We start from the raw sequence: 24,885 nt of genomic DNA, 5'->3' as shown, positions 1-24,885 counted from the left end.
CTAGCTAAAACGTGATTAATAATTCAACGTTAGGCAATTTGTCAAATTTTTGTTATATTACCATTTTATCCATAACCCGAAAGCCCGGTCAAAAACTGGACCCTACTTCACTATTCCGTATAAATACCAAAACGCCAATCACACTTGAGGCAATTTCATCACTGTTAAATTTCCACCCTCAGCGAAAAAAAAATGGCGATGAGATCTGTCGTTTCATTCAGCGGACTCCGTCGTTTAACGGAAGGTGCTAATGTAGCTCTCCGATCATCGGTTTCCGGCCTCCGACACTTCAGTGACGGAAGAGTCCTCGGTGAAGAAGAACGTGCTCAAGAGAACATTTACATTCAGGTCTTCATGATTTAGCTTCTTTTTTAAAAAAAATAATTTTGTTTAATGTTTCGTGAATTTATGTCCTCCTTATTGTTGTTTAATAGTATTTGAATGGATTGTGATTGAATACAGTGAGATTGATCTGAGTTTTGGCGGATCTAAAATTTCATAGATTGTATCATTTTCAGCTCTTATAGTTCTAAGTACTGCATATATGTGTATGTAATATGTGTATAATGGACATACACACATATGTGTATTTGTGTATAAGATAATTTCGATGAATAATAGGCGGATGTAATGATTCTCTGATTGAATTCCCTAATTTCAACTCTTATAATTCTAAGTACTGCATATATGTGTATGTAATATGTGTATAATGGACATACACACATATATGTGTATTGTGTATAAGATAATTTCGATGAATAATAGGCGGATGTAATGATTCTCTGATTGAATTCCCTAATTTCAGCTCTTATAGTTCTAAGTACTGCATATATGTGTATGTAATATGTGTGTTGTGTGTAGAATAATTATGACGAATAATAGGCGGATGTAATGATTCTCTGATTGAATTCCCTACTTTCAGCTCATGTGTAGAAAAAATGATGTAACTAATAGATTGCACCATTCCAAATCCTATAGCTCTAAGTTCTGCATGTATGTAATAAGTATATTATGTACACACACAATCGCATATGTATTTTATGTGTGTGTAAAATAATTACCATGAATAACAGATTGTACTTATTCGAAACCTTAATTCTGAATTACATTGACTCCAAATAGTTGGGATTGGAGTGAATTGGATTGATGTGTTCTCTTTTTGATATATGGTATAAGGTTATGCTAGATCATTCATGCGTATTGTTTTTCAATTTTGTGAGTAGAAAATGGAAAGGGAGACGTTGGAGAAGGCAAAGCAGAAGGCAGAGCGAGAGAAAGCTGAGAAAGAGAAGGCCGATAAGGTTTGGATCCTTTTTTTTTTTTTTTTTCTTGTTCTATATGTTTAGTCATACATAAACTGGCGATTCGTATTCTGTTATGTTGCTTTTGGTACGTTTTGACAGCGGAAAAAGGCAAATTATTCTTAAAAGAAAAATGCGTATCTTAGTTCTCATAGGGCGAGAATTCTCTTAGGATGTTGGAAATTAATTTCCCTCCTTTTGTGATTAAGCAAAAAGAAGATTACCAGCTCCAATTGCTATACATCTGTTTGGATGTCTAGTCTTGGCTTTGGTAAGATATTGAATATATTCAAAGCCTTTGAGGAAGACAATTGCATGTAATAGCAAAAAAGAGAGTCATTTTGCATTTTCATATTGCTCTACTACTCTTTCCTAAATTCTCATGGCTAAATCTTTCAACTAGGTGTAATATGGATGAGAATTGTGTATACTTGGTCTAACTAACCATCTCAAAGTTCAAACCATTTTAATAAACCTTAGGTATGGCATATGGACATCGGTTATGTTCTCTGAAATCCATAATTGCAAGTATTTTAGACATAAGATTCTTGTTGTGGTGAGTAAACACCTATGCGTCTTTTTCTGCTTTAGAATTTGCCAAGTTAAGCTTTGAATCTTTAACGAAGTTCTAACATCCAATTCTATACATATTTTGTGAACGCCAACAGGTTTCAAAGTTGATAGAATTGCACTATTTTTACTGTTCTCAACATACGCACTGCCCTCCCATACAACACTTTTATATTAACCAGTCTCACTTTTAGTTGGACAACACAATTGAGTGTTTAGAGATACATGTGTTGGATTGATGATTTTCCCACCTAGATCTTCTTTTAAATTTTTAAATATATATGTTTTTTGAGATTATACTGTACACGTTTTCTTAACCCGTCGTTTCTTTTCTTTAAGCAGAAGGCTGGAGAAGGGGTTAACAAGAGCTGAACTGACATCTCAAACTCTTCCTTTCAAGTTACTTTTGACAAATAAATGGATAATGACTTTGTGTTGCTCTTGATACTGTTGGATCTTGTACAAAATATTTCGTAGTTATTATCCTCCATGCTCTTCTTCCTTGAAGTTTTCTTTTTTGAAACTGTAAAACACATTTGGTTCGAGAATCGAATATCATCTTGTTTGGGACCAGTTTGATTCTGTTGGCACTGCATTTGTACAGTTTGTTATCGCTTGGTAATCATAGTGTAAACTCGTTGCTCGTGATCAAGTCATTCGCAACGAGCTCGTGTTGAAAGAAGAACTATTACTAGTGATTTCAATGTGCAGAATAATGACCTTAGAGGGTCCACCTAGTTTGAATGCACAAAGTAGTTGGGCTAGTGAGTTTCAGATATCAAATGGTTAAATCGGGGAAAGTGAAGAATGTATGTGGATCCTATTGATCTAGTGGACACAGGCTCCTCTGGAAAATTGAACCTGGTATGATCTAGTGGCTAATGATGTGCAATGAGAACGATAAGGTCTCAAATTCGAATTCAGCAGAAGCAAAAATTATTACTCGTAGAAAACTTTTTCCATCTGCTTAAAGCTGTCCAACAATGATAACGAACATACCCAAAGTAATCCCACAATTGATATTACTCAAATTCTATGTACCCACAATTCTAACTATTTTCCAAGTTCATTTACCCCGGTTTGGTAGCTTGGAGGCCAAAAACTAACACAAAACTACCATAAACACACAAACTACTAGACACATACATTAAGGCAAGAAAAAGTTTAACACCATTCTGTTCTTCAACCATTTTGCCAACAATTTCATCAACTATTCTGCTCGCCAAAGACTGATCTTTAAGCTCCTGGATTCACTAACTAAAATACTGTCAACTAGAAAGTACAATAAACTTTACAAGTTCGAGCATTGATTGCAGGTGGTTCGTCTATGTACAGGTATGAGTGTTCTTTTTTTGTTTCCTGCTACATTGCGAAGTTGAAATTTTGACTGCCACTTTGGTTTTGAAAGCTGCTTTGAGGAGGGACTGGGTTGGTATCCACTGCAGTTGTAATATCATGGATGCTGGACCTTTTCCGTTCTTTCTTCATCGCCTGTTGTCTAATGAAGTATTTTTGAGCATGACTAGCCACTTGCGTTGGTGTCCTTGATACCACTACGTTTCTTGAAATGCTTCTCCAGTCACCCTTCCCGTATTTGTCCAGACCGATAAGGAATAACCTATGCAAGAATATTAGGATTTTACGTCTCATAACAGCCATAGAACAGCAAAATCGGTTATAAACATCAACAATAACTACACCCCAAATAACAGCTATAGAACAGCAATGTCAGTTACACAATTAAGTATAACAACTCTACTTATCTTATTATGTTTATACAAGCAGCTGTGCGGACTCTTCAAAAATGTTGTCACGCCAGTGTTGGATCCTCCAAAAATGCCTACTTTTGGAGGACCAGACATGTACCCGTCTTCATTTTTGAAGAGTCCGAGCAATGAAGTTTATAAGTACTCAAGTGATATGAGCCCCCGACCCTCTAATGGCAGGGACAAGATTAACAAACTACTCTTCAATCCCAAGCAAGTTAAGAGTTGGTTATATGAAATGGGACAATAATCTGTCAAAAAGCTCTTTAAGATCATATTTGCAATCACCAAATTCACCATACCACTAAATCACAATCAAACAACCCTTTGAATGATCTAAATTGTGAACATGAAAACTGCCAATGTCTATCAAAAATGGTCAATTTACTCTCATGTTGATCAGAGGCCAACCATCTCAATCTGAAACAACAGTCCCCACCACCCTCATGGCCAAAAATCACCATTTTGCTGCACGAATGTTAGCTTCGAGCGGGGGTATAAAGAAGAGACAAGAACAATAAGATATAGGACGGATTACACCAATGAGAAGGAAAATTCTAGTTGTATCAGTTTACAAGTTCAGAAATCAAAAGAAAATGTAATTCTTGAATAGGACTACTCTTAGGCAGATAGTTCTCTAAGCATTTTGGCTAAAGATAAACAGTAGAGGATGATTATGCTTAGGCAGCCATTGAACAAAAAAAGGTACATTTTTCATATGTTGCTCGAACTCTCAAAAAATGTTGCCGCACAGTGTCGGATCCTTCAAAAGAGCACTACTTTTGGAGGACCCAACAAGCATTCATCTACATTTTTTGAAGAGTCCAAGCAACATAGCATTTTCCCTTCTTTTTCTCTTTTGATGGCAAAAAAGGAGTTCTTTTTCCCACTGAACAAAGCAGACAGAAAAATGCCTAACTGAAACCAAAGGAGACTCATTTCCGAGCCAAAAACTCCGCCATTAACAAAAAGAGAGTCTTTTTGTCCTACTGATCAAAGCAGTAAGGAAAAAAATGCGTAAACTGAAATCAGAAGAGACCCAATTTCCTAGCCATAACAAACAAACAAATAAGAGAAGAATTAGTCAAAATACTGTTATTCTATATTCACTCACATTCTCGATTAAAAAAAATAGGTGATAAACATAACCAACAACCCTAATTCAACCTTAAAAGATAAATATAATCCACGAAGATTGTTTAATTGCATTTCCATATTATCAAAATAAACTTATAAACTTAAAAGTCTTGAACCTGACTCTGGATGAAGAGGATTACTCATAGGCAGTTCATTGGAAAAGAAAAAGGTACCTTTTTCCTGATTTTTTTCCTTTGATGAGTAAAAGAGTCCTTTTTCCTCACTGATCAAAGCAGAAAGGAAAATGATGAAATTGAAACAAAAATAGACTCATCTCCTAGCCAACAAACTCCACCATTAACATTAGGTGATTTCTTCCCATCTGTTCTAGCCTCAGTGGACAGAGTTAAACTCTGAAACTTGTTGCTGGTGTGACGTGACAGTTATCCCATGGAATTAGAAGAGGTACAGGCAAGCTAGCCTAGACACCATGGCTATCAAAAAAGGTAGTACCTTTTTCCTAATATTTCTTTTGATGAGTGAAAATGAGTCCTTGTTCCTCACTGATCAAAGCACAGAAAGGAAAATGCTGAAATTGAAACAAAAATACTCATTTTCCAAGCCAAAAAACTCCACCATTAACACTAGGACATTTCTTCCCATCTGTTCTATACCCTTGATAGAAAGAGTTACCGGTACTTATTGTTGGTGTTACGTGATAGAGGTATCCCATGGTATAAGTCGAAGTACGGACAAGCAGGCCTTGACACCACAGTTATAAAAAAAAGTACTTTTTTTCCAGACTTTTTTCTTTTCATGAGTCCTTTTTACTCACTGATCAAAGCAAAAAGGAAATGCTGATATTGAAACAAAAATAAACTCATTTCCAAGCCAGCAAACTCCACCATTAACACTACATGATCTTTTCCCCTTCTATACTCAGTGGACAGAGTTACATGATCTCGCGAGATACGAGGTACAGGCAAGCAGGCTCGGACACCAACAACAACAACAATATACCCCGTGAAATACCACTAAGTACGGAAGCTGGCTCGGACACCATGGTCAAATAAAAAAAATCATTCTATATTCAGCCACATTTTGAGAAATGATAAACACACATCTGAATAGGTTATAAACAAAACCCATATTACCAAATTCAACATAAACACTAATTTTCACCTGATTAACATAATTCAACCCAAAAAATTTCAAATAGCAAAATGGTACCTGTGTTCATCTTCAGTCCATGGTGTACCCTTTTTCCTCTCAATTTCATTATTCTTCTTGTTTGATCCCGATGAAATCTGGCAATCGCCTTCCAATTCAACCGGATCATCCGTATAGCTCGGTAGATCAATCCGACCGGAATCAATTTCAAATACATCGTGAACAAGGTCATCGTAATGAGCCATGATATCGTCCGCTGTTTTTCCGGGGACATGATCGGCGATCAATTGCCACCGGTCGGCGACGTTTTCAGGGTACAAAACCAGGCCGTGTTCGAAGAGCTTGTCGTCGTCCCTCGTCCATGTCGACATTGAATTAGTCGGCGCCGTTGAATCGCCGATTGGGATTTTTTGGTAAATGACAGAATGGCTAAAAGAGGAGGACCTAAAGAGAAAAGGTGTCTTTTTCTTTTTCTTCAATTTTTTACCCTTAATTAATGTAGTGCTCGTTTGGTATGAGAGATATGAGATAATTAATTTTAAATTATTTTTTAGATGGGTTCATTCCATATTTAGTCGGACAAAATTATGGGTTAACTTGTTTCAAAATTATAGTGTTATTTTTATGAGATCCACATTAAAGGTGAAATAACAATTATAAAATTAACTTGTTCCTCAATCAAACGAGTTTATACAATATTATTTAGGGGGGGGGGAATTGGTTAAACAAGGAATCTCAATGGGAAAGTCTTGAGTTTGATATCACCTACATGTGTTTTTTGTGAGGTATATAGCTTATAGTATGAGATTTACTTAAAGGTTAGTAGCGTAGAGGATTGTTTTGTCTTGCGAAGGTGTAGACTTATTAATGTTTGTCATAATATTAGCCATACCCTTGTAGTTCTTGCGATGAGTTGTTTATTGCTATGCTTTTGTCGTTATTTTCTTCTTTTACTTGGATTTGATGCACTTGAGTTGATAGTCTTTCGATAACATTCTCTCTCCGTATACTTTACCTTCCCCAGAACCCAACTTAATGAGATTTTACTAAAAATGTTATTGTTATTGTATTCGAATCTTAGTCAATAAAATTATTTGATATTTGTATCGTTGAAAGGTAAAAGATACTCTGCGACATTAGTCGAGATATGAACAAACTACCCCAAAAATAACAAAAATCAAAATGTGGGCCAAGTAAAATTGGGTCCAAGCCCATTAGTATTTCATTTTCCTTAGTAAAGCCCAAAGTAAACTTTACAAAAAACCCCAAGCCCAATAAAAGTCCAGACATCCACAAACACAAAAACCCTAATATAGTCTTCACCATTGCTGAAAAAAATCACACAGAGTATCAGTTGCCGCACGCACGAAGGTGATTCTTCGTCTTTTTGCTGCAAATCTCTGTGAGTTTTATAGCTTTATAGCTTTATTTGATCAAAATGCTTAAGGATTTCAAGCAAATTTTATTTACTTTGCTAAAAACTAATAAAATCCATGTATGAACCATTTTTCTTCAATACAATGTGTTTTTTGTGTTTATGTGTTACTATTTACTGTTTGCGAGCTATGGATTTTGAGCGATACAGGTAATGTGTACTGGTAAGTTGACGCTAGTGTGAAAAAGATAGGGTTTTTTTTTGAACTTGTTGAGTTGTTATGTGTTGTTGCAGATATTTGATAATAGTGGATTATTTGAGTTGCGTGCAAGTTTGCCCGTACATTATTATCAAAAAGTAGTCTTTGATAACAAAAAGATTTAGTGTAAAATGAATATCTGAATACTTAAATGAATGACCCGTATAGTGTGGAACGAATAAGAGGGTTTGTATAACATTATATTGCTCTATATTAGTAGATACATTTCTGTGATTTATGTGATCACAATGCCTTAGGATTGAGCAAAATTATTTAATTGCTAAGAGCTGTTAAAATCCGTATGTTTTAGGGTACCGATATGTTTTCAATACAACGTCTTTGTGTATATGTGTTCCTGTTTGTTGCTGGCTATGGATTTTGAGCAACACAGGTAATCTGTCTATTTGAAATTTGGAAAGCTAGTATGGGGAATGGAGAGTGTAGTGGCAGGTTGACTGTATTTTATTAAAAAAATTAGTTGAATATGGCACCAATGTAACTGCATTAGCAGTTGATGAAGTTGGAATGAACCATGGTGTACCAGGGTTCAAATCACAACAACAATAAAAACATTTTAGTTTAGGTGATCTTTTATCATTTGTCAAGTGGAGATAGGTAGCACCTGGTGGATTAGCTGAGTTGCGTGCAAGCTTGCCCAAAGATATTGTAGTGGTAGATTTAAAAGATAGTATAAGATGTTGCTCAGGAGTGTCGCTCTGTGGTCAATGGAATGAACTTTGGTATCCCACAGTCAAAATCATAACATTGATAAGAAATAGATAGGTGATTTCCTTCCATTTGTCATGCTGGTACTTGTGTTGGTAGGAGATAGTTGGTACCTGCTGGATTAGTCGAGTTTCCAATTACCATGCCGAAGGAGATTGTACTGGTAGATTGATGCTAGTGTAAAAGATAGTCTAAGATGGTACCAGGAGTATTGTGTAGTCGTTAGTGAAGATGGGATGAACAATGGTATACAAGGGTCCAAATCACCACTATGGTAAAAAGTAGTTAAATGATTTTTTTCGTTTCTTGAGTTGGTAACTGTGTTGGTGGGAGATAGATTGGCACCCTCTGGATTAGTTGAGTTTCGTGCAAGCTTGTTTGGGCAGCATCATAGTAAATAAGTAATCTTTTAGCATTCTTGTATCTAGAATTGAAATTTTAATAATCTTGTGTATGGGCTATTAATAGTATACAAGATTGGTTGTTCAAGACATTCAAAAATTCCATTGTGCAATTTCGTGAAGTTGAAGTTCTAACAGTCATTGCAATTGGTCATAATCAGTTCATCTGGTTTTCTGTAGAACAGAGGGTATGGTTGCTCTAGGATTATACTTACATCCAGTAATTGGGATTGCTAAATGAAGCCTAGTGTATTAACCAGCACAACAGATTACAGTTATAGCAGGTTGGTCTGAGGACTTGGAAGGCTAGTGTCATATTAGTTGTCTAAGCCGATATGCCTTTTCCGAGCCTATCCCCATGCAAATTGGTCTAGTTATGTAATTACTTTCTCCATAATGCTATCTGGGAACAAAAGAGAAAATAAAAATGCATCTTTTAGATTCATGCACTGATTCTTGTTATAAAGGCTTTCCTTGCGCTTAAAAACTATTTGCAGACCTGAGAGCACAGATTATACCATGTAGCTTAGGAAAGTTAGCTTCTCATTTTTGTAAGGACTAAGGAATATGCTTCACAGGTGTTTATTTTGTACGTTAAGACTCAATAAATCGCAATATTTGATAAAAATATTCAGATTCACGGGAAAATAAACTACGCATCAGCAAATGTTGTTGTCCCAGGGAAAAGATTAACGATGAATAACTAGAGGCATTAACTTTTTTTGATAGGTAACTGACAAACATTAATGCAACAGGTTTCGTCTAAGGAAATTCTGCAAGGATGGGTCGTGTGCGCACCAAGACCGTGAAGAAGTCATCTCGACAGGTAATTGAGAGGTACTACTCCAAAATGACTTTGGATTTCCACACAAACAAGAAGATCCTGGAGGAAGTTGCCATAATTCCTTCCAAGCGTCTCCGCAACAAGATTGCTGGATTCTCCACTCACCTCATGAAGCGTATCCAAAAGGGACCCGTTCGTGGCATCTCCCTGAAACTGCAAGAGGAGGAACGTGAGAGACGCATGGACTTTGTTCCTGATGAGTCTGCCATCAAGACTGATCTCATTGAAGTTGACAAGGAGACCCTTGACATGCTTTCAGCCCTCGGCATGTCTGACCTTCCAGGCGTTGTCAAGCAGGCAGCTGAGCCCCAAGCAGTGGCAGCTCTCCCAACATATGGTCGCGGTGCAGGAGGTTTTGGACGGAAATACTAATAAGAGAACAGTTACAATGATCTTATGGTCTATTGAAGTAACTTTTTGGTAGATTATATGTTAGTTTTCCGTATTTTTTCTTTAAGGAGTCTTTGAAACTCATTCCAGTGTTTGAGACAAATGATGAACAACCCCTTTTGGTGTTAAAATGCATTTGATACATTTTTCTTCAATTACATTCATTTTGCTGCTGGCAAATCTTCCATGTGTTAATGGGAATATTTGCTCGAATACTCATGAGTGAGGCTTATTTGGGTCGTGTTAAGGTAACAGGATTTATGATACTACACATGCCTTTAGATTAAGATCACAAGATTTATAATACTACTCATGCCATTAAATTATGATCACATAATTCAGAAGTTTCTTTTGTGTCTTATATTCTGGCACAATCAAATTAACACACTTAGATTAAAACGAAGAAAGTAATATGGTATCTAGCTATAACAAAACTACTTAATAACTAACAAATGTTGTGGTGGAGTGTTAAGTACTCCGTTGTCGGTGAAGGTCTCAGGTACAGAGTCACCTCTGTTAGAGAGCACTTTACTCCTAATGTGGGACTTCTGGACGCGAATCCAAATTTAGTCGGACTCCAATATGGATACCAGAAATCGGACGAGATAAAAAAACTACTTGATAGAGTTTTGGACAGAAAAACCACCAGTACATTGACCAGCAAACAGTACTTAATAATTAATTAGTTTCCTTAATTAATCATTAGTACTTTCCTTGAGCATGCTAACTAATAATACCACATCTGAGTCAGACCTATCATTATTGGTTCTTGTTTAAACTTTAGCATACCAGCCTCAACCACACATTAGGAAGTCCTTAATCATATTTGAATCAGTTTACGTATATCTTGATTATTTTACTGAATATTTATATATTATCTTTCATTATTATATATATTGAATAATTCTATCAACTAAGGCTTTCATTTTTACTATATTTTAGTTGCCTGTTTGGCCAAATTTCTGAAACGTTAATAATGTTCATTTTCAAATAAATAAATATATTTTTAAAATAGGAAGGCATTTGACCAAGTTTTTTGATGAAGAAATAAGTGCTTTTGAAAATAATGGCCAAACACATAACTACTACACTAATTAATAAAAAGTCTTTTTCAAATAATTTAGCTAAACACAAAATGCATGTTTAATAAGAAGTATTTCTCAAAATAAATTGATTTTCAAAGTTTGGCTAAATAAATTATAAATTTCGATCTTTCATATTTTTCACTTACTTCATTTACCGCCAGAACACATTAATTGACTTCTATTGTATTACTAACAAATAACAAGTATGCATGGAACTTGCAAATCCTTAATTGTTTGATTATTTATCAACATTAATTAGACTCTCTTGTTACATTAAGGGACATAATCTCTTAATTAATTGGATATTTTGAGATTAATTAAATTAAAAATGATCTTCCCAATCATAGAGGGTTAAGGTGGCATGTGCCCCCTAATTGTCCATACATGCATTTGTATAAATCATTAAGACTGGTAGAAAGGGAACCAAAACAGTTCATATACACATTATTTTTGCCCCTACAAAAAAATCTTTTTAAAATTTTAAGAAATAAAATCAAAATAATAAGTCCAAAATTCTAATTAACTTGTTAACACAAATATTTTAATTACACGAGTGAAGGATCATCAGAAGTTTCTTGTTAATTTAAGATTATTTTCTTAAAAAATAATAATTGACTTTTAAAAAATAAATAAATATTGAATTATTGTTGGAACTTTGCACTTGGCAAACTAATGTCTTTTTATTTATGCGTGATACATAAACATGATTCTTAAATTCGGTTCAGCTGATAACTATGATTTTTAATTTTGTCAATGTACAAGTAGGCACTACAACTATTCAAAACGAGAACAAATAAACACGCGAATTCGACTGGCAAAATTAGGTTCAACTCCTAGAATAAAAAAAATTATTTTGCGATTTGCGAGCATTACTTTCAGAATAAATCATGTTATATATATGAATTCAAATTTAATCGAACCAGTATAAATATCGGACATCGAATTAAAAAAAACAGTCATCATAAGTTATTCATGCATGTAAAGTGATGAAACTCAGGCAGTTGATAAGGTTGCATCACAGAAACTGAAATCTTACCATAATTTTGGTGAATATTAACAACTCTCTTTCAACTAATAATGACATATTGTGTTTTTTTTTAACTTGTGGACAAACTTATGTATCTTATTCTTAAAAAAAAAAAACTCATAATTTTTAAATTGCATGTGACTACATTTTCTATTTGAGACGACTCTATGATTTGATGTTTACGAATTCTATAATTAGTTAAAGTAAAATAATTTTAGTGACTAAGTAGATTTCTTAATATATATATATATATATATATACTAGATTCACTGCACGTGCGTTGCACGTGGTTGGCTAGTCTCGTGATGTGTTCAACTGTGAAGCATTAAAGAATGAATACTCGTTTTGTTCCATATATGGAATATGTCTTTAAGGTATTTCTTGGTATGGATGTTTCTTAGTTACCAAATATTAGTTCATGCTTACAATTGGGCAGCATTAAAGCATACACACTCTATTTGTTCAATATATGGCATAGGTCTTAAGAGATTTGTTTGTATGGATGTTCGTTAGCTACCAGATATTTGTTTTGAAATAATACTCCATTTCTGAAAATTGTCTTGAATTTATTAGATGCATTTAATGGTGTGGAAGTTCAAATGAATAAGCGGATATGTAATACTGCTCGAAGCTACAATTGGTTGTGTTTATGACATTGTTCTAAAATAGAGGATACCTTCCAAGAGTTTGAAGTCATTTGTATCCTAACTATCAATATCAAATTTTTCACAATAGTTGTATTTGCTTCAGAAGTTGCATTTTGATGGTTAGCTCGTCTCTTTTTCAACAGGACCTATAAATATGACCAAAGACATTTTCATTAGCTACATGTAATAAGTTATTTTTATTCCAACTTGATTACACTACTAAAGATTGAAAGCGTCGCTAACCTAATACTTCCTTGTATACGATATTTCTTGCATATGTCCCTGTCCCCGTATCTGGTTGTTCAGTCATAACCAATACCTTTGTTGTTGCCATTGAGATTCTTCTTGATAAAGCTACATATAGTTGCCCATGGGAGAAAACATGTTGGGGAAGATATAATCCCACATTAGGTATCGTTTGACCTTGAGCCTTATTTATTGTCATGGCAAAACATAGACGTATTGGAAATTGCTTCCGAATAAATTTAAAAGGATATCCTTCATTCTCAGGCGGCGATAATTGGATTCTTGGTATAAACACATGTTTTGTTGCAAATTCTCCTGTAGTTATTTCTGCATGCACGACATTGTTGTCAAAACCTCTACAAATCAATCGTGTCCCATTGCATAAACCATTTGATGGGTCTAAATTGCGCAGCATCATGATAGGCGCATTCTCTTTCAAAACCAACCTAATATGTTTAATTTAAAGATACATATGATGTTATGTATTTTACCACACCTTTGTTGTTGATCTGGTACAGGAATTCAAACTAATATAATAATTAAAATGTTAACGACAGATTGAGTATATTGATGTACCTATGTGGCGGCAGACCATTTGGAGTTAATGTATTTAGGTATTCTTCTTGATAGTAATTATTGGTATCATCTTCTGCCGAGTCGAAACTGATATATGTTCTGGTTTCTCCTGGGAATCGAGTAATCATCATTTCATTTATATTATCTACGAATTCATTTCGACTTGCTAAGATTGCCCTTTCAGTAATAAACTTTGCCGATCTGTAATTTTGTTGTAGCCCTTTAAAAATTTCTGTTACCAAGCATTCTTCTGCCTTACCCTGACCAGTTGGGTGGACCACTATTTGTTGTGGTAGTAGTATTAAATTATCCCGTATTGTGTTCTCTTCGCCGTTTCCAACACGAATCAAGAAGTTGCTAAAATTTGGATCTGTTCTTGCCCTCATGTTGGATGTTAAATGAATTTTTTCCATCAAAGGCCACAAATATGACCTTACCAAACTTGCATCCACTGTCTCTGCTCGTGTTGATTTTGGAACCACCGGTAGCACTTGTCGAAAGTCACCTCCAAATACCATTACTTTTCCCCCAAAAGGCACATTTTTTTCCATTATATCACGAAAGCTTCTGTCGACTGTTTCAATTGCGTGTCTCTTAGCCATTGGTGCTTCGTCCCATATTATTAGTTTGGCTTGTTTAATAAGTTTAGCCCCGCCACTTTGTTTTGACATATTTGTCATTGTTGATTCATTAGCTTGTAGAGGTATTCCAAATCTCGAGTGAGCTGTACGACCTCCCGGTAAGATTGCTGCGCTACCCCGCTGCTGGCGGATGCCAATGCTATCATACCTCTTGATCTTATATGTGCCAGCAATGCCCGATATAGATATGTTTTTCCAGTTCCACCGGGTCCATCTACAAAGAATAATCCTGGTGTTCCAGAGTCGGTCCTTTGCAAGATAGTCTTGAATGCTTGCGTTTGTTGTTCATTCAACTTTGATTGTGCCTCCATATCTTCAGTTGGCACCTTCACAGACCTTTCTTCGACTATTTCTCGGCATTCATATGTGTCACCTTGATGTAATTCTTGTTGGATTTGTGGCATATCAAATTTTGCAACACTTTGACCCATACTCTCCAAGTATGAATTTACACTTTTCAACGTACTTTGGAGTTTGGCCTCGGCTGATTTGGCATGGGTCCTCTGAAAGTCGTCTGACATATCGTTATAATATGTGTCCCATAGTCTTCTTACATCTGTTGGGTTGCAATGAACTAAAATTGTCGCAAACAACATTCGAAGAGCTACAGGCATCTTAAAGATTACAGCCTCGCGTAAGCATTCTGAAATGCTATCATCTGATTATAATAAACCTCTTTCCTTGGCAGCTTCTTTGAAAGTATGACAATGTATTCCATTAACAGTGAGTAAGTCTTCAAATGATGTCGGACCTCGAACATGATTTAATAATAATCTCTCGTAATACCTTTCTCCTTCTTTAGGATTAGCTGTGATTTCGATCATCCTAGTTAGTTTATTGTTTAACTCATAAATGCCACATATCAAAGTGTAATACTTACCAACATTTATTCTGCCGATCACGGAGCGCGATTTTCTTTTAGTCCAAACTTTAGATTGGGAATTCCAAACATAATGCTTGGGGAATTCTCTATATAGATAATTGCGAGCGTCAGTGTCATTCAAGCACATCCTGAAATACTCAGTAAGCATAGTTTGTTGTACAAACTGGGAGCCTGCAATATTTTGAAGATTTTGCTTCTTCCAATAGTAGACTACATTTTAAAACAGAAGCTTATTATTAATATTAATCGCTTTGATTGGAGAACTGTGACTTGTATTTATACTATCTGAGAATATGTTTTAGGATACCTGCTTGTTTACCGGGTAGATGTAGTTGTAGGTTTATAACAGCTGGTTGCATTTCGCTTAGAGTAAACTCGTAAATCCTCCACATCGCTTCAGGTGGTGACACCCAACGTGCATCTTGAAAGCTTCGAATTTCATCTATGAATTTTTCACCCTCGTCTGACTCAATGTAAACTGCACACTTATCATGTCCTTTATATATATACTTGTACAGGTACTTTATTGCTTTAACACCTGAGCAAACCTCTACATTAATGTGGCAATTATATCTCTTCAATAAATATGGATTATAAGGGACAACCCACTGATTATTCATCTTCATTCCTCGAACCTCGCTTGTCCTCCCATCATTTTTTCTTCGGTAAATAGGATATCCATCTCTCCTTTGTATTGTTTTGTTGTTGAATGCTCGGGGGTAGTGAAACTTACATTGTCCGTCCTTCATACATGGACTTGATTGTCGTTTTATACCACAAGGACCATGAATCATATGCTTAATAACCAATTCATGTAATTCTGGCTGCTTATCCTTAGCAGGCAACTCTGCCGAAATATATCGATCATACTGATCTGCTGATGTTATTTTATGACCTTGTTTTAAAATTAGTAGTAGGTGTATATGTGGTAGGCCTCTCTTCTGAAATTCAACTACAAAAACATGTGCTGCTGTCGGGCCAAAAATTTCCTTTTTAAATATTTGGTCTTTCAGGTCCTGCAATTTTGCCCTAAACACTCTAGTCACCAAATCTGGACGATCTTGAGCGACTTGCCCCGCACATAGTTGTTCTTGAATCTCTGTCCATTCAGGGTTACACGTCATGGTGATAAATAGATCTGGTCTTCCATACTCTTGTACCAGTGCCATAGCATCCATATAGCGTCGTCGCATATCCCTCGGGCCTCCAATGAATGACCCTGGTAGTAAGACCCTTTGCCCGACCTTCTCTCCTCTGCATTCGCCTGCCGTAACACTATCAACGATACCTTGTAATATCTCTCTTCTGTAATTTGATTGTTCGAATCTATAATATTCAAGTCGCGTGGTTTCCAATTTTATGTACATGTCCACTACAAATTGTTGTAACAATCTACCAGATAGCAACAAAATTGTTTTGTCATTCGTTCGTACTTGTAGTTTATAGCAGTAGTACTCTCTGCATGAAACATAACCTCTTGTTTCGCGTCGTACACCTACAAATAATTTAAATAAGTTTAGTTTTGAGTGCAGTTTATCATGAGGTATGTGTGGCCTTCTTTGAATATTATATTATTACCACATCACGTTCACAAGTATATTATAGTAGAATATATTTCTTTGCATGTAGTTGTGTTAGTTTACCACATTCATTGAATTTAATTACTACCCCTCTGGAACATGTTTTTTAAGCAATTACATATATTGTTGTTGTTTGATATTTGTTGCCTTAGATTTGTTCTCCATATGAAGCTGTTAGTCGGAAAATTAATTGAGTTTCTTATTATACTATGTGGGGGGGTGAATTACTTGATTGATGGCAGAATGTAAATGTGCTAACCTTGTTCTTCATTGTTCAAAACCTCTGTTGCACTGGCATATGATCGAGGGCATATGTTGGCAGCTGTTGTTGTATATGTAGGAATGGTGATATTTGGATTGTGAGATTTCACTATTCCTTGATGCCAACCTCCTTCACCATTTGGTAGAATCAATGGATACTGTAGAGGATCATAACAACCATAATAATGTTTTACTCGATGTTTGTTCCCGGAATGTTCGTGTACTACAATATTCTCTTTCAAATGAGATATTTGGATTGTTTCCGTCTACCCAAATTGCCGCAACTTGATCTACTGAAGGTTTGTTATACACCCGTTGATCTAAAGAAGCATTTGCAGCTATGCGTATTTCTAAGTTCTGAAAATTTGAATGATGCTTTAGTTGTGTAAAAAATTTTGCATATGGATTTTGCTCCATTATTTTCCTGATTTTTTCATGACTTCCTCGGATAAATTAGCATCTTGTAGTATTGACATTCCTGTTGGCGACTTCATGATCTGTATCATAGAAGTATAGCTGGAAGTAACGTGGCCTGTCATCCTTCGGGATCAATGATGGTAGTCGTGATAGATTTGTCCTTGCGCCTTAAAGCTGTAAATGCCTTTCCTTGAAGATGCCAGTTCTTGTTGAGTTGTACTCCAAATGATGTAAAAGCAAAGATGCTATTATACGCTCGAATATGTTTCCGAAATAGGATGGCTTCTTTGGACTCATCTGTAAATAATTTGTATAAGTCCTCTCCAACTTCGTCGGGGGCCAACTGAATATATCCACTTGCGCAACAAAATGTTGGTGGCTCATATTCAAGCCTCATGGCATGACAAATAGATGCAATCCAATTGTTTTTGCAACTTATGAGTTGATGTTGTTGATAAGTTCACATTTGTTTCGCCTACATTCACAATTCAAATTGAGTTTTTTAGCATAACATATTTCTTTGGTGACTTCACTTAAAGGTGTGTAAGTTGTAGTGTAATATATTTTAGTCAATTTACCTTCATTATAGTTCTCCTCTGATAAAGCTTGAAGTAGCCAACTTTTTTTCCGCTTCTTCAGCTTTGGTTCTATATATCCAACTTCTGATGGCTTTGTAGAGGCAGTATATTTTTGCACCCTTCGCAATGCCCTTTCTTACATCTGTCAGTATTTTACGTTTGTGTCCTATTGAATTTGTGATGTTAGCATGTTAGTGTTTTCTCACTTTGATTTGGTCTTGCTTTAAAAGTAATGATAAATTTAGGGCACGTATTTCTGACCTATTGTTTTGACCCGTTGATTAGATTGGCAGTCCATGTTTGATAATCCTCTCTTTGAGTAATGAGTGACCTGTTTGAATATTGTGAGTATGTAAATGCATCAGTTGTTTCAATTTTTCTCTAAAATAGTCAATCAGGTAGTAATCATGAAAGTCATACGGTCAATGTAAACACAATACCACATATTCAAGTTATTGTACAATATATGTAATAATTTTAAGGACATCTTCATCATGGTCCACTATCACAATCTTTTACTAAAATTTTATTAACGTGTGTGTGCAAGTGTGACTGGGTTATTTTTTTTTGTAGGAGTACTGATGTACATTTTTAGTCTAGGGCAAGTCCATACATCAGCATCTATATGCTAGTGAGTCCTGATCAACCGACAATCAGAGCATTGGTGGTTTATTTTGTTAGACATCTTCAACTAAGGTCCTCTTTGTAGCATATACTTATTGAATTTTCATCTTCATCTTATTTAATGGGTGTGCATCCCTTAAGCGTGTGGGCAGAGTTTTTGTAACCCTTTCCTTAGTTTACCAGGTTGAGCAAATAGTAGTAATAGTCAACAACTTCCTCGCGAGCATAGCGATTATTATTCAAGTATGGTTTTCCTATGTCATGGGGGTTAGGGAGATGGCTGTCAGGTTTCCTATTTTTGTTACCACCATGTATGACTGTCATATACTTCTTTTGTGTAATTCGGCCATATTCCTTTCAAAGTAGCGGAGTTTGGGAGGGAATTCTAAATTATAAAACGCATGCAGGTTAGCCGAACAAATCTCAGCATGAGTGTACCAAATCAGAGATTATTGAGAGATGTTCACAAAGGCAGAGTAGTAAGAACATTGAACAATGGTAAAAATGAATGATTTGTTACTTACAGTTTGTAGTTTGGATTGGCAATTCTCCCAAACAATTCAGAAATTTATGCAGATGTGCCCGTTCAGTAAAGTCGTACAGATAGTAGTATTGTAATGGCGCGGCAAGATCTTAGCAATTTCTCAAAGTTTTTTCTGTTCCTTTTAGTTTGATGTGCATTGGCATTGGGCGTTTGTTTTAAAGGTATCCTCGGCGAAGGTTGGAATTGCTTCAATTGGCCTCTTTTTGGGTGTGGTTGTAACTCTTCTGGATGGGCGCGATGCTCCAGAGGTGCCATTGACGTCGACGTTCGATAGCTTACAATGTACTGTCGAATTAGTGGAATAATTAAATCTCTATTTTACATGTTGCTTATTATTTACCGTAGTAGTATGTTTAAAGTGTATTGATTTGCTTATTGGCTTTTAGGAGGTTTTCTTGTTGTTTGTAAATTTGAAAGTGTAGTGAGGATGTTGTTATTTAAAAAATGTTTTCGGTGATGGGTCTTCCCTGGGGTTAGTGTATTTTCATGTTTTGTTTTTTTAATGTAAATTTGAAGTTTCTTAGTATTTCTTTTGTTGCGTTAGTCCTTAAAGTCGTAAGAGGAAACATTTCTCGCGTAAGAGTTATTCGTGTTTGTATCAATATTTCTCGGTCTAGGACATTGTCTTTACTTTAACGAATTTCTCGTGCAATGGTAGATGTGTTATTATAATGGATATTTTAGGCTTTATATTCAATGTTTCTAAGTAATACTACTTTATGGTTGGTTTAATTGAGTATTTTATTCAATGGTTTAAATCGTTTTAAATGTGATGAATATACGTTATTTTATGGGTGGAGAGAGGGGGGGGGTAGATAGGATATTATAAACAACAGCCTAAGCGATTTAGATTTGAATTATTAAGGTGCTATTATTTGCATAATTCACACTTAATTAGGTAATAATAAACATATATATATATATATATTAAAAAAGCAGCCGATGAAGCCATTAAAATACAGACATTACTAACATACATACATTATGCTCGGTAACACTATCAACGAAGTCATCTATTATGACTCGACTTTTGTGAACTTAGTTTTAATTTGGAGATGTTCATTGTTGATTTTCTTGCTCGTGCTTTTGTTGGCATACGGATCGTACTTCTTCCACTATGTTTGGTGATTCTTCTCCAACAACATGTAATTTGTTGCGTATTGGATTTCTTGCCCCTCTTTGTTCGCAGCCTTACGGATTGTACTTCCGCCACTATGTTTGGTGCTTCATCTTCAAGGACATGTAGCGCATTGGATTTCTTAGACCTCTTCCTTCGCGGCCTCACATTTTGTGGTTCTTCCACTATGATTGGTGATTTATCTTCAAGAACATGTCTTTCTAACGCAGTGGATTTCTTGCCCCTGTTTGTGGGTGGTGTTAGTGATTTTGATTCATCTGACATTATAATTACCGCTTCATCTTCAATGGCATGTATTTCCTGAGCAATTAGACTCCTTCGCGGGTTTGAATTATTCATATCGATGCGGACAAGGAAGTTGAATTCCTTGTCTTTAATCAACACCAATCTGTGGTAGTACATACATTCTTCCTTCTGTAAGAAATGTCAACAATTGGATATATTAGCATAAAAATAGTTCTGAAAGTTAGTCATACACTTATTTATTGTTGGGATTAAAGTACGTTGAAATATGGTGTAAGATGTTAGAAGTACAAGGCATACATTTTCCGAGGTTGTTTTGATGTACTCTTCGACATTGCAACCTACTAACATTTGTGCCGCATCAAATAGTATAACCCGAGCACGTTGTTCTCCAGCACAAACTTCAAGCCGTAAGTAGTATCTTTAAAATAAGGTGAATAAGTTAGAGTTCATAGTTAAACTGGTTGTATATTATCATAAAATGTTGATTGCTTATTTTAGGCAAGTCTAACCTCATTTCATACTCCACATTCTGGATGTTGCAATTGGGACATGTCGTTGTATGTTGTTTAACTTGCACTTTCTTGTGGCACTTTTTGCAGGACGAGTACCATGGTTCATCTGTATTGAGTATGTCTATAATTTTGGCTTTGAACTTGTATAAAGCTCCCTGGACATTGTTAATAGCCAATATACAACATTATTTTTGGTAAACAATGGTCCTGTTTGGATAGGTAAAGTGTCGTTTTGGAGGTACCTGTGTATCAGCAAGCGTGCCATCCATAATATTGGGTAATGTCACTTCTGTGGCTTTTCTCATTACCTTACTTGGTGTGGTTGTGATAGCTTTCTTTTCGGCCTTTATGACTTCACGCCTGTATATCGAAAGAGGTGAGTTAATTGTAGCACATAATTGAGGAAATGTTTGTGGGTTTAAAATTTGTTAGATTAAAATTTAACTTGATAGGCATGGTTGTATATAGTTCTCCCTATAAACAAATTGTGGCTATGTTGTTAAATTCTTGTTTGAACATAAGTTGTGGAAGTAACGGTAAATAAAAATTGTCGAGCATATTAGTTAATGAGGTTTTGTACCATGCGCGAAGATCTAGTGCTTTTTGAAAGATTGGATTGATCAACACACTGCTCACGGGAAGAGTTGATATCCCAAAAATCCCTACATTGGAATCAACATATTTATTCGAGAAATTAGCAAATATACTTGAAATTTGTACAATCAGCAAATAGGAGAGGTTGTCTATACCTTTATAGATTGAGACTCGCACGTCACATAAGCCTAGAATAGGTTGGTCATCTTTAAGCTTTTCAAGAAAGGCGCCGTCGTTTAGTGCAAAATCTCCCCACAGAGTAACAGTCGTACAGTCCATGCTGGATTATGAATTAGATAAGTACTGTCAGTGCACTGCCAGATTATTATGGACAGTGGAGAACAAAGAAGGGCAACTTACAGTTCATTTGTAACAACAATTTCGCGTCTTTTGCTATCGCCTTTTTCAATGATGGGATTCACCGTAACTAACACGCAAAGCAAGTCTGAATAGCGGATATATAAATTAGTGATCTGTATGATGTAATTGACAAAAATTATTAACAAGTCGTATGAAGAGTTACCAAATATGGCACCATTAGGCAATTTCTCTGCCTGTTCCAAAGATACAAAACCATTAGAGAAGTTGTGTGTTGAAACAACATGGTCGCTCTCCCTTATGATTGTGTTATCTGTAATGGTCAGTTCAATCTCTTTGTGCACGGAAGTGTAGTTGGGATTAACCCGATCCAACAACCCGTTAGCAATGTAGTACGTCTTATTTGTCTTCAAGAAGTCTTTCCATGTGTCGATATGCTTGTTAAATAGCGTTGCTTGCAACTTTGTCCCCTAGTATTGATGTAAGCGATATGTGATGTCATTAGAGAAGTAAAACGGGAATAAATGGGAACGATAACATATAAGCTGAGCAAAAGTGTTACCTCATCGTCCACTAATATTACAGTTTGGAAAGTCCCTTCATGGCGAGTATTGCTGTACGAAATTACAGAACCCTTGCGAATAACTAATACTCGCATCACCCAATCAACAGAGTGTTTTGGTATCTTGTTGATGGGGACACACTGCTTTGATAGTTCAGTTTCGGTCGCCATTTGTGATGAATCTGGATGGTTAGAGGTGCATAGCGGAAAGTGAATATCAATAGTAATTCAAGGCCGCAGTGTGTAGTAGTTAAAACAAAGGAATAAGTAAGTATGTTGTAGCAATGTATGTGCTGCAAGTAGTCCAATGAAAAGCATAACAGGAAACTTAAACAGAGTGAAAACTTACAACTTTTGATGCGGAGTGAAATATTTAAAAGACAAGTCCAATATTGTAATGTGGTTGCAGATGGATGATCAATATTCACCTAATTTAATTAGAAAGTGCATATGTGAGACTTGAGTTTTTTAAAATTTGGCTTGTTTCAGAAGAGGAAAAATGGCATACCTTTGCGTCTTATGCACAAGTTGAATTATTATTGGGAAACGGTGTTGTGCCGGTGGCTGATATAATTAGAGAAATCTCCAGAGGTTGTGTTGATTGGTAATTTTTTAGACGTTGGGCAGTTGCAGGGGAAAGTTGGTGTCTTTCCAGTGAAAGCGTGGAGTCTGTCCAGGGAAAGTGGTGTCTATTCGTAGGCTAGGCAAGGTGTTTGTTGCGGGAGGGATGCGTAGTTAGGTTTTTTTTTTAAAATTTAAGGGTATTTGCGTAATCTTTATAAGTTTTATGTGAGGGGTATTGCGTAATCTTCTTAAGTTTTAAGTGAGGGGTATTTACGTAATTTAACATTGCTCTTTTGGAGTTCATGTTTTTAATGTAGTATAGATGTATATGCTTACTATGCATTCGAGATACATGTTTTTGGATATAACATATGCAATTGATACTTGATACATCAAATTAGTACTAGATACATATAAAAGATACATGAAATCAATATTATATATATATATATATAAATAGATACATAAAATTAATACTAGATACCTATAACAAATACATGAAATTAATGCTAGATACTTCTATGATACATATGAATGTACTTGCAGGACACTCGTGTATCTAAGTGTTTAGTTTGTTGGATACATCATATATTGATATAGATACATCAAATTAATGAATGTATTATTTTAAGAGTAATAATTTGAAATTAATCAAATTGCATTACCAAGATATACATGTTTTTATCTTAAATTAATAATATTAATGAATTTACTATTTCAAAGAATAATAAAATGAAATTAATTATCTATGTATTTTGAAAATCCTCAATTACTCCTCTAATTAAGGAAATCAGTTCCAACCAATTAATTTAAATAAATAAATTTTGTATCTCAATTTTAAAATTTGGCAGATACTGCATGTATCTCATGGATTCAGACTCATGTATCCTAAGATATGGTACATGAAGTAATATTTGAAATTATTGAGAATCTTAATAATTAAGACCTAAACTAGTGGGATTTATGTGGTTTGCCCTAATATTTATTATATAAAAATAAATACCTTTATGTTAGAAAAAAAAAAAAGATACTCTCTCTAACTTTAATACGAAATCATCGTCTCCACTATAATATAGTAATAATATATTTACCAAGTAACCGAAACTGAATTTAAGTTATGAACTCACCATTTTTATAACGTAGGATAAACATGAAAAAAGCATATAAATTTATCAACAACCAAAATGAATATTTTTATTTTTCGTTTTTTTTTAGGCAAGTTTTAAATATATTTGGAAATGAATACTCTCTTCGTTTCACAAAGAATGATCTAGTTTGACTTGACACAGAATTTAAGAAATTAAAGAAGATTTTTGAATCTTGTGGTCCTAAATTAAAGTTATGTCAAATGTACAATTAAACATATAACGTGAAAAACTAAAATTAAAATATTACCAAAAAAAAAAATCATTCTTTTTTAACGGACTAAAAAGTTCTATTTGAAACGTAGGAAGTATTTGTTAGTAAAATTATTAACAGGACACCTGTCACAAATCTAAACAGTTAATCATGACGTTATCTGACGTTATTAAGTATTTTTATTCGAGTGGTTGAGACTTTGTTGCAACAACCTCCATGGGTCCCACATGTAACATAAAATAACAAAAACACAGCAAGAAGGAATCTCACCAAATTTTTTGTTAGTTGGTGGGCCTAATATGTTCATGCAAGTCTTACCTTGTGAACCAAATTGCCTCACACATTATATATTCCCATTTCATTACTTTCTAAATCACAAACTAAAAGAAGAAGAAAAAAAAGAGGAAAAAGAAATAATTCAACAAAAAATAACATGGCTGAAAATGTTGCATCACAGGAAAATCAAGTCTCTAAACACCAAGAGGTTGGCCACAAGAGTCTTTTGCAAAGTGATGCTCTTTACCAGGTATAACAGATTTCTTTAGTACGACGTAGAAACTAATTTTATTCGTTGAATTGAACCTAGCAAATTAAAATTGGATTT

General features: G+C 35.1%; 7 protein-coding genes across 8 annotated transcripts in view; 2 read left to right on the top strand and 5 right to left on the bottom strand.

The window, feature by feature from the left end:
* The window catches only part of LOC125819524 (cysteine desulfurase 1, chloroplastic), a 276,125-nt gene that overhangs the window by 18,495 nt on the left and 232,745 nt on the right, over window positions 1-24,885 (bottom strand). The window lies entirely within an intron of this gene.
* LOC125819544 (uncharacterized protein At2g27730, mitochondrial-like) lies at window positions 176-2,444 on the top strand. 2 transcript variants are annotated; one of them, XM_049498986.1, is made up of 3 exons: window positions 176-348; window positions 1,224-1,301; window positions 2,211-2,444. In XM_049498986.1, exons 1-3 carry the CDS (start codon window positions 193-195, stop codon window positions 2,241-2,243), a joined length of 267 nt encoding a protein of 88 aa, XP_049354943.1. In that variant the 5' UTR covers window positions 176-192; the 3' UTR covers window positions 2,244-2,444. The 2 variants fall into 2 exon arrangements, with proteins under 2 accessions (XP_049354943.1, XP_049354944.1); XM_049498987.1 differs by having other exon boundaries at window positions 177-348; window positions 2,214-2,444.
* LOC125819538 (transcription factor SRM1-like) lies at window positions 3,029-6,316 on the bottom strand. The gene is made up of 2 exons (XM_049498981.1): window positions 5,945-6,316; window positions 3,029-3,489 (listed from the first exon to the last, which is right to left on the bottom strand). The coding sequence occupies exons 1-2, from the start codon at window positions 6,253-6,255 to the stop codon at window positions 3,234-3,236; spliced, it is 567 nt and encodes a 188-aa protein (XP_049354938.1). The 5' UTR covers window positions 6,256-6,316; the 3' UTR covers window positions 3,029-3,233.
* Window positions 7,175-10,037, top strand: LOC125819542 (40S ribosomal protein S17). The gene is made up of 2 exons (XM_049498984.1): window positions 7,175-7,286; window positions 9,401-10,037. Exon 2 carries the CDS (start codon window positions 9,427-9,429, stop codon window positions 9,859-9,861), a length of 435 nt encoding a protein of 144 aa, XP_049354941.1. The 5' UTR covers window positions 7,175-7,286; window positions 9,401-9,426; the 3' UTR covers window positions 9,862-10,037.
* LOC125819440 (uncharacterized) lies at window positions 12,877-14,062 on the bottom strand. The gene is made up of 2 exons (XM_049498871.1): window positions 13,461-14,062; window positions 12,877-13,330 (listed from the first exon to the last, which is right to left on the bottom strand). The coding sequence occupies exons 1-2, from the start codon at window positions 14,060-14,062 to the stop codon at window positions 12,877-12,879; spliced, it is 1,056 nt and encodes a 351-aa protein (XP_049354828.1).
* Window positions 14,137-17,242, bottom strand: LOC125819439 (uncharacterized). The gene is made up of 5 exons (XM_049498870.1): window positions 17,096-17,242; window positions 16,824-16,983; window positions 15,292-16,356; window positions 14,982-15,194; window positions 14,137-14,705 (listed from the first exon to the last, which is right to left on the bottom strand). The coding sequence occupies exons 1-5, from the start codon at window positions 17,240-17,242 to the stop codon at window positions 14,137-14,139; spliced, it is 2,154 nt and encodes a 717-aa protein (XP_049354827.1).
* LOC125819437 (replication protein A 70 kDa DNA-binding subunit B-like) lies at window positions 17,361-22,529 on the bottom strand. Its single transcript, XM_049498869.1, has 9 exons — window positions 22,359-22,529; window positions 21,839-22,266; window positions 21,634-21,758; window positions 21,465-21,546; window positions 21,127-21,244; window positions 20,882-21,039; window positions 20,670-20,790; window positions 20,184-20,540; window positions 17,361-17,585 (listed from the first exon to the last, which is right to left on the bottom strand). The coding sequence occupies exons 1-9, from the start codon at window positions 22,527-22,529 to the stop codon at window positions 17,361-17,363; spliced, it is 1,785 nt and encodes a 594-aa protein (XP_049354826.1).

This window comes from Solanum verrucosum, unplaced genomic scaffold (assembly GCF_900185275.1).
Source record: "Solanum verrucosum unplaced genomic scaffold, falcon-dt-bn FXZP01000255.1, whole genome shotgun sequence".
Lineage (NCBI taxonomy): Eukaryota > Viridiplantae > Streptophyta > Magnoliopsida > Solanales > Solanaceae > Solanum > Solanum verrucosum.
The sequence above is the reverse complement of the archived record's forward strand: the minus strand, read 5'-3'. Positions and strand labels throughout refer to the sequence as shown.

Bases quoted from the DNA above. Each gene is read 5' to 3' on its own strand.
- LOC125819544 (XM_049498986.1), top strand. From the start codon at position 193: ATGGCGATGAGATCTGTCGTTTCATTCAGCGGACTCCGTCGTTTAACG. The intron at 349-1,223 runs GTCTTCATGATT...TTTTGTGAGTAG, and splicing joins AAGAGAACATTTACATTCAG to AAAATGGAAAGGGAGACGTT. The intron at 1,302-2,210 runs GTTTGGATCCTT...CTTTTCTTTAAG, and splicing joins AGAAAGAGAAGGCCGATAAG to CAGAAGGCTGGAGAAGGGGT.
- LOC125819538 (XM_049498981.1), bottom strand. From the start codon at position 6,255: ATGTCGACATGGACGAGGGACGACGACAAGCTCTTCGAACACGGCCTG. The intron at 3,490-5,944 runs GTACCATTTTGC...ATTCTTGCATAG, and splicing joins TGGACTGAAGATGAACACAG to GTTATTCCTTATCGGTCTGG.
- LOC125819542 (XM_049498984.1), top strand. From the start codon at position 9,427: ATGGGTCGTGTGCGCACCAAGACCGTGAAGAAGTCATCTCGACAGGTA.
- LOC125819440 (XM_049498871.1), bottom strand. From the start codon at position 14,062: ATGGCTAAGAGACACGCAATTGAAACAGTCGACAGAAGCTTTCGTGAT. The intron at 13,331-13,460 runs GTACATCAATAT...TAAACATATTAG, and splicing joins AATGGTCTGCCGCCACATAG to GTTGGTTTTGAAAGAGAATG.
- LOC125819439 (XM_049498870.1), bottom strand. From the start codon at position 17,242: ATGGAGCAAAATCCATATGCAAAATTTTTTACACAACTAAAGCATCAT. The intron at 15,195-15,291 runs GTATCCTAAAAC...TTTAAAATGTAG, and splicing joins TCTACCCGGTAAACAAGCAG to TCTACTATTGGAAGAAGCAA. The intron at 14,706-14,981 runs GTAAGTATTACA...AGATGCCTGTAG, and splicing joins GATCGGCAGAATAAATGTTG to CTCTTCGAATGTTGTTTGCG.
- LOC125819437 (XM_049498869.1), bottom strand. From the start codon at position 22,529: ATGGCGACCGAAACTGAACTATCAAAGCAGTGTGTCCCCATCAACAAG. The intron at 22,267-22,358 runs GTAACACTTTTG...CATCAATACTAG, and splicing joins TAATATTAGTGGACGATGAG to GGGACAAAGTTGCAAGCAAC. The intron at 21,759-21,838 runs GTAAGTTGCCCT...TTCATAATCCAG, and splicing joins ATTGTTGTTACAAATGAACT to CATGGACTGTACGACTGTTA.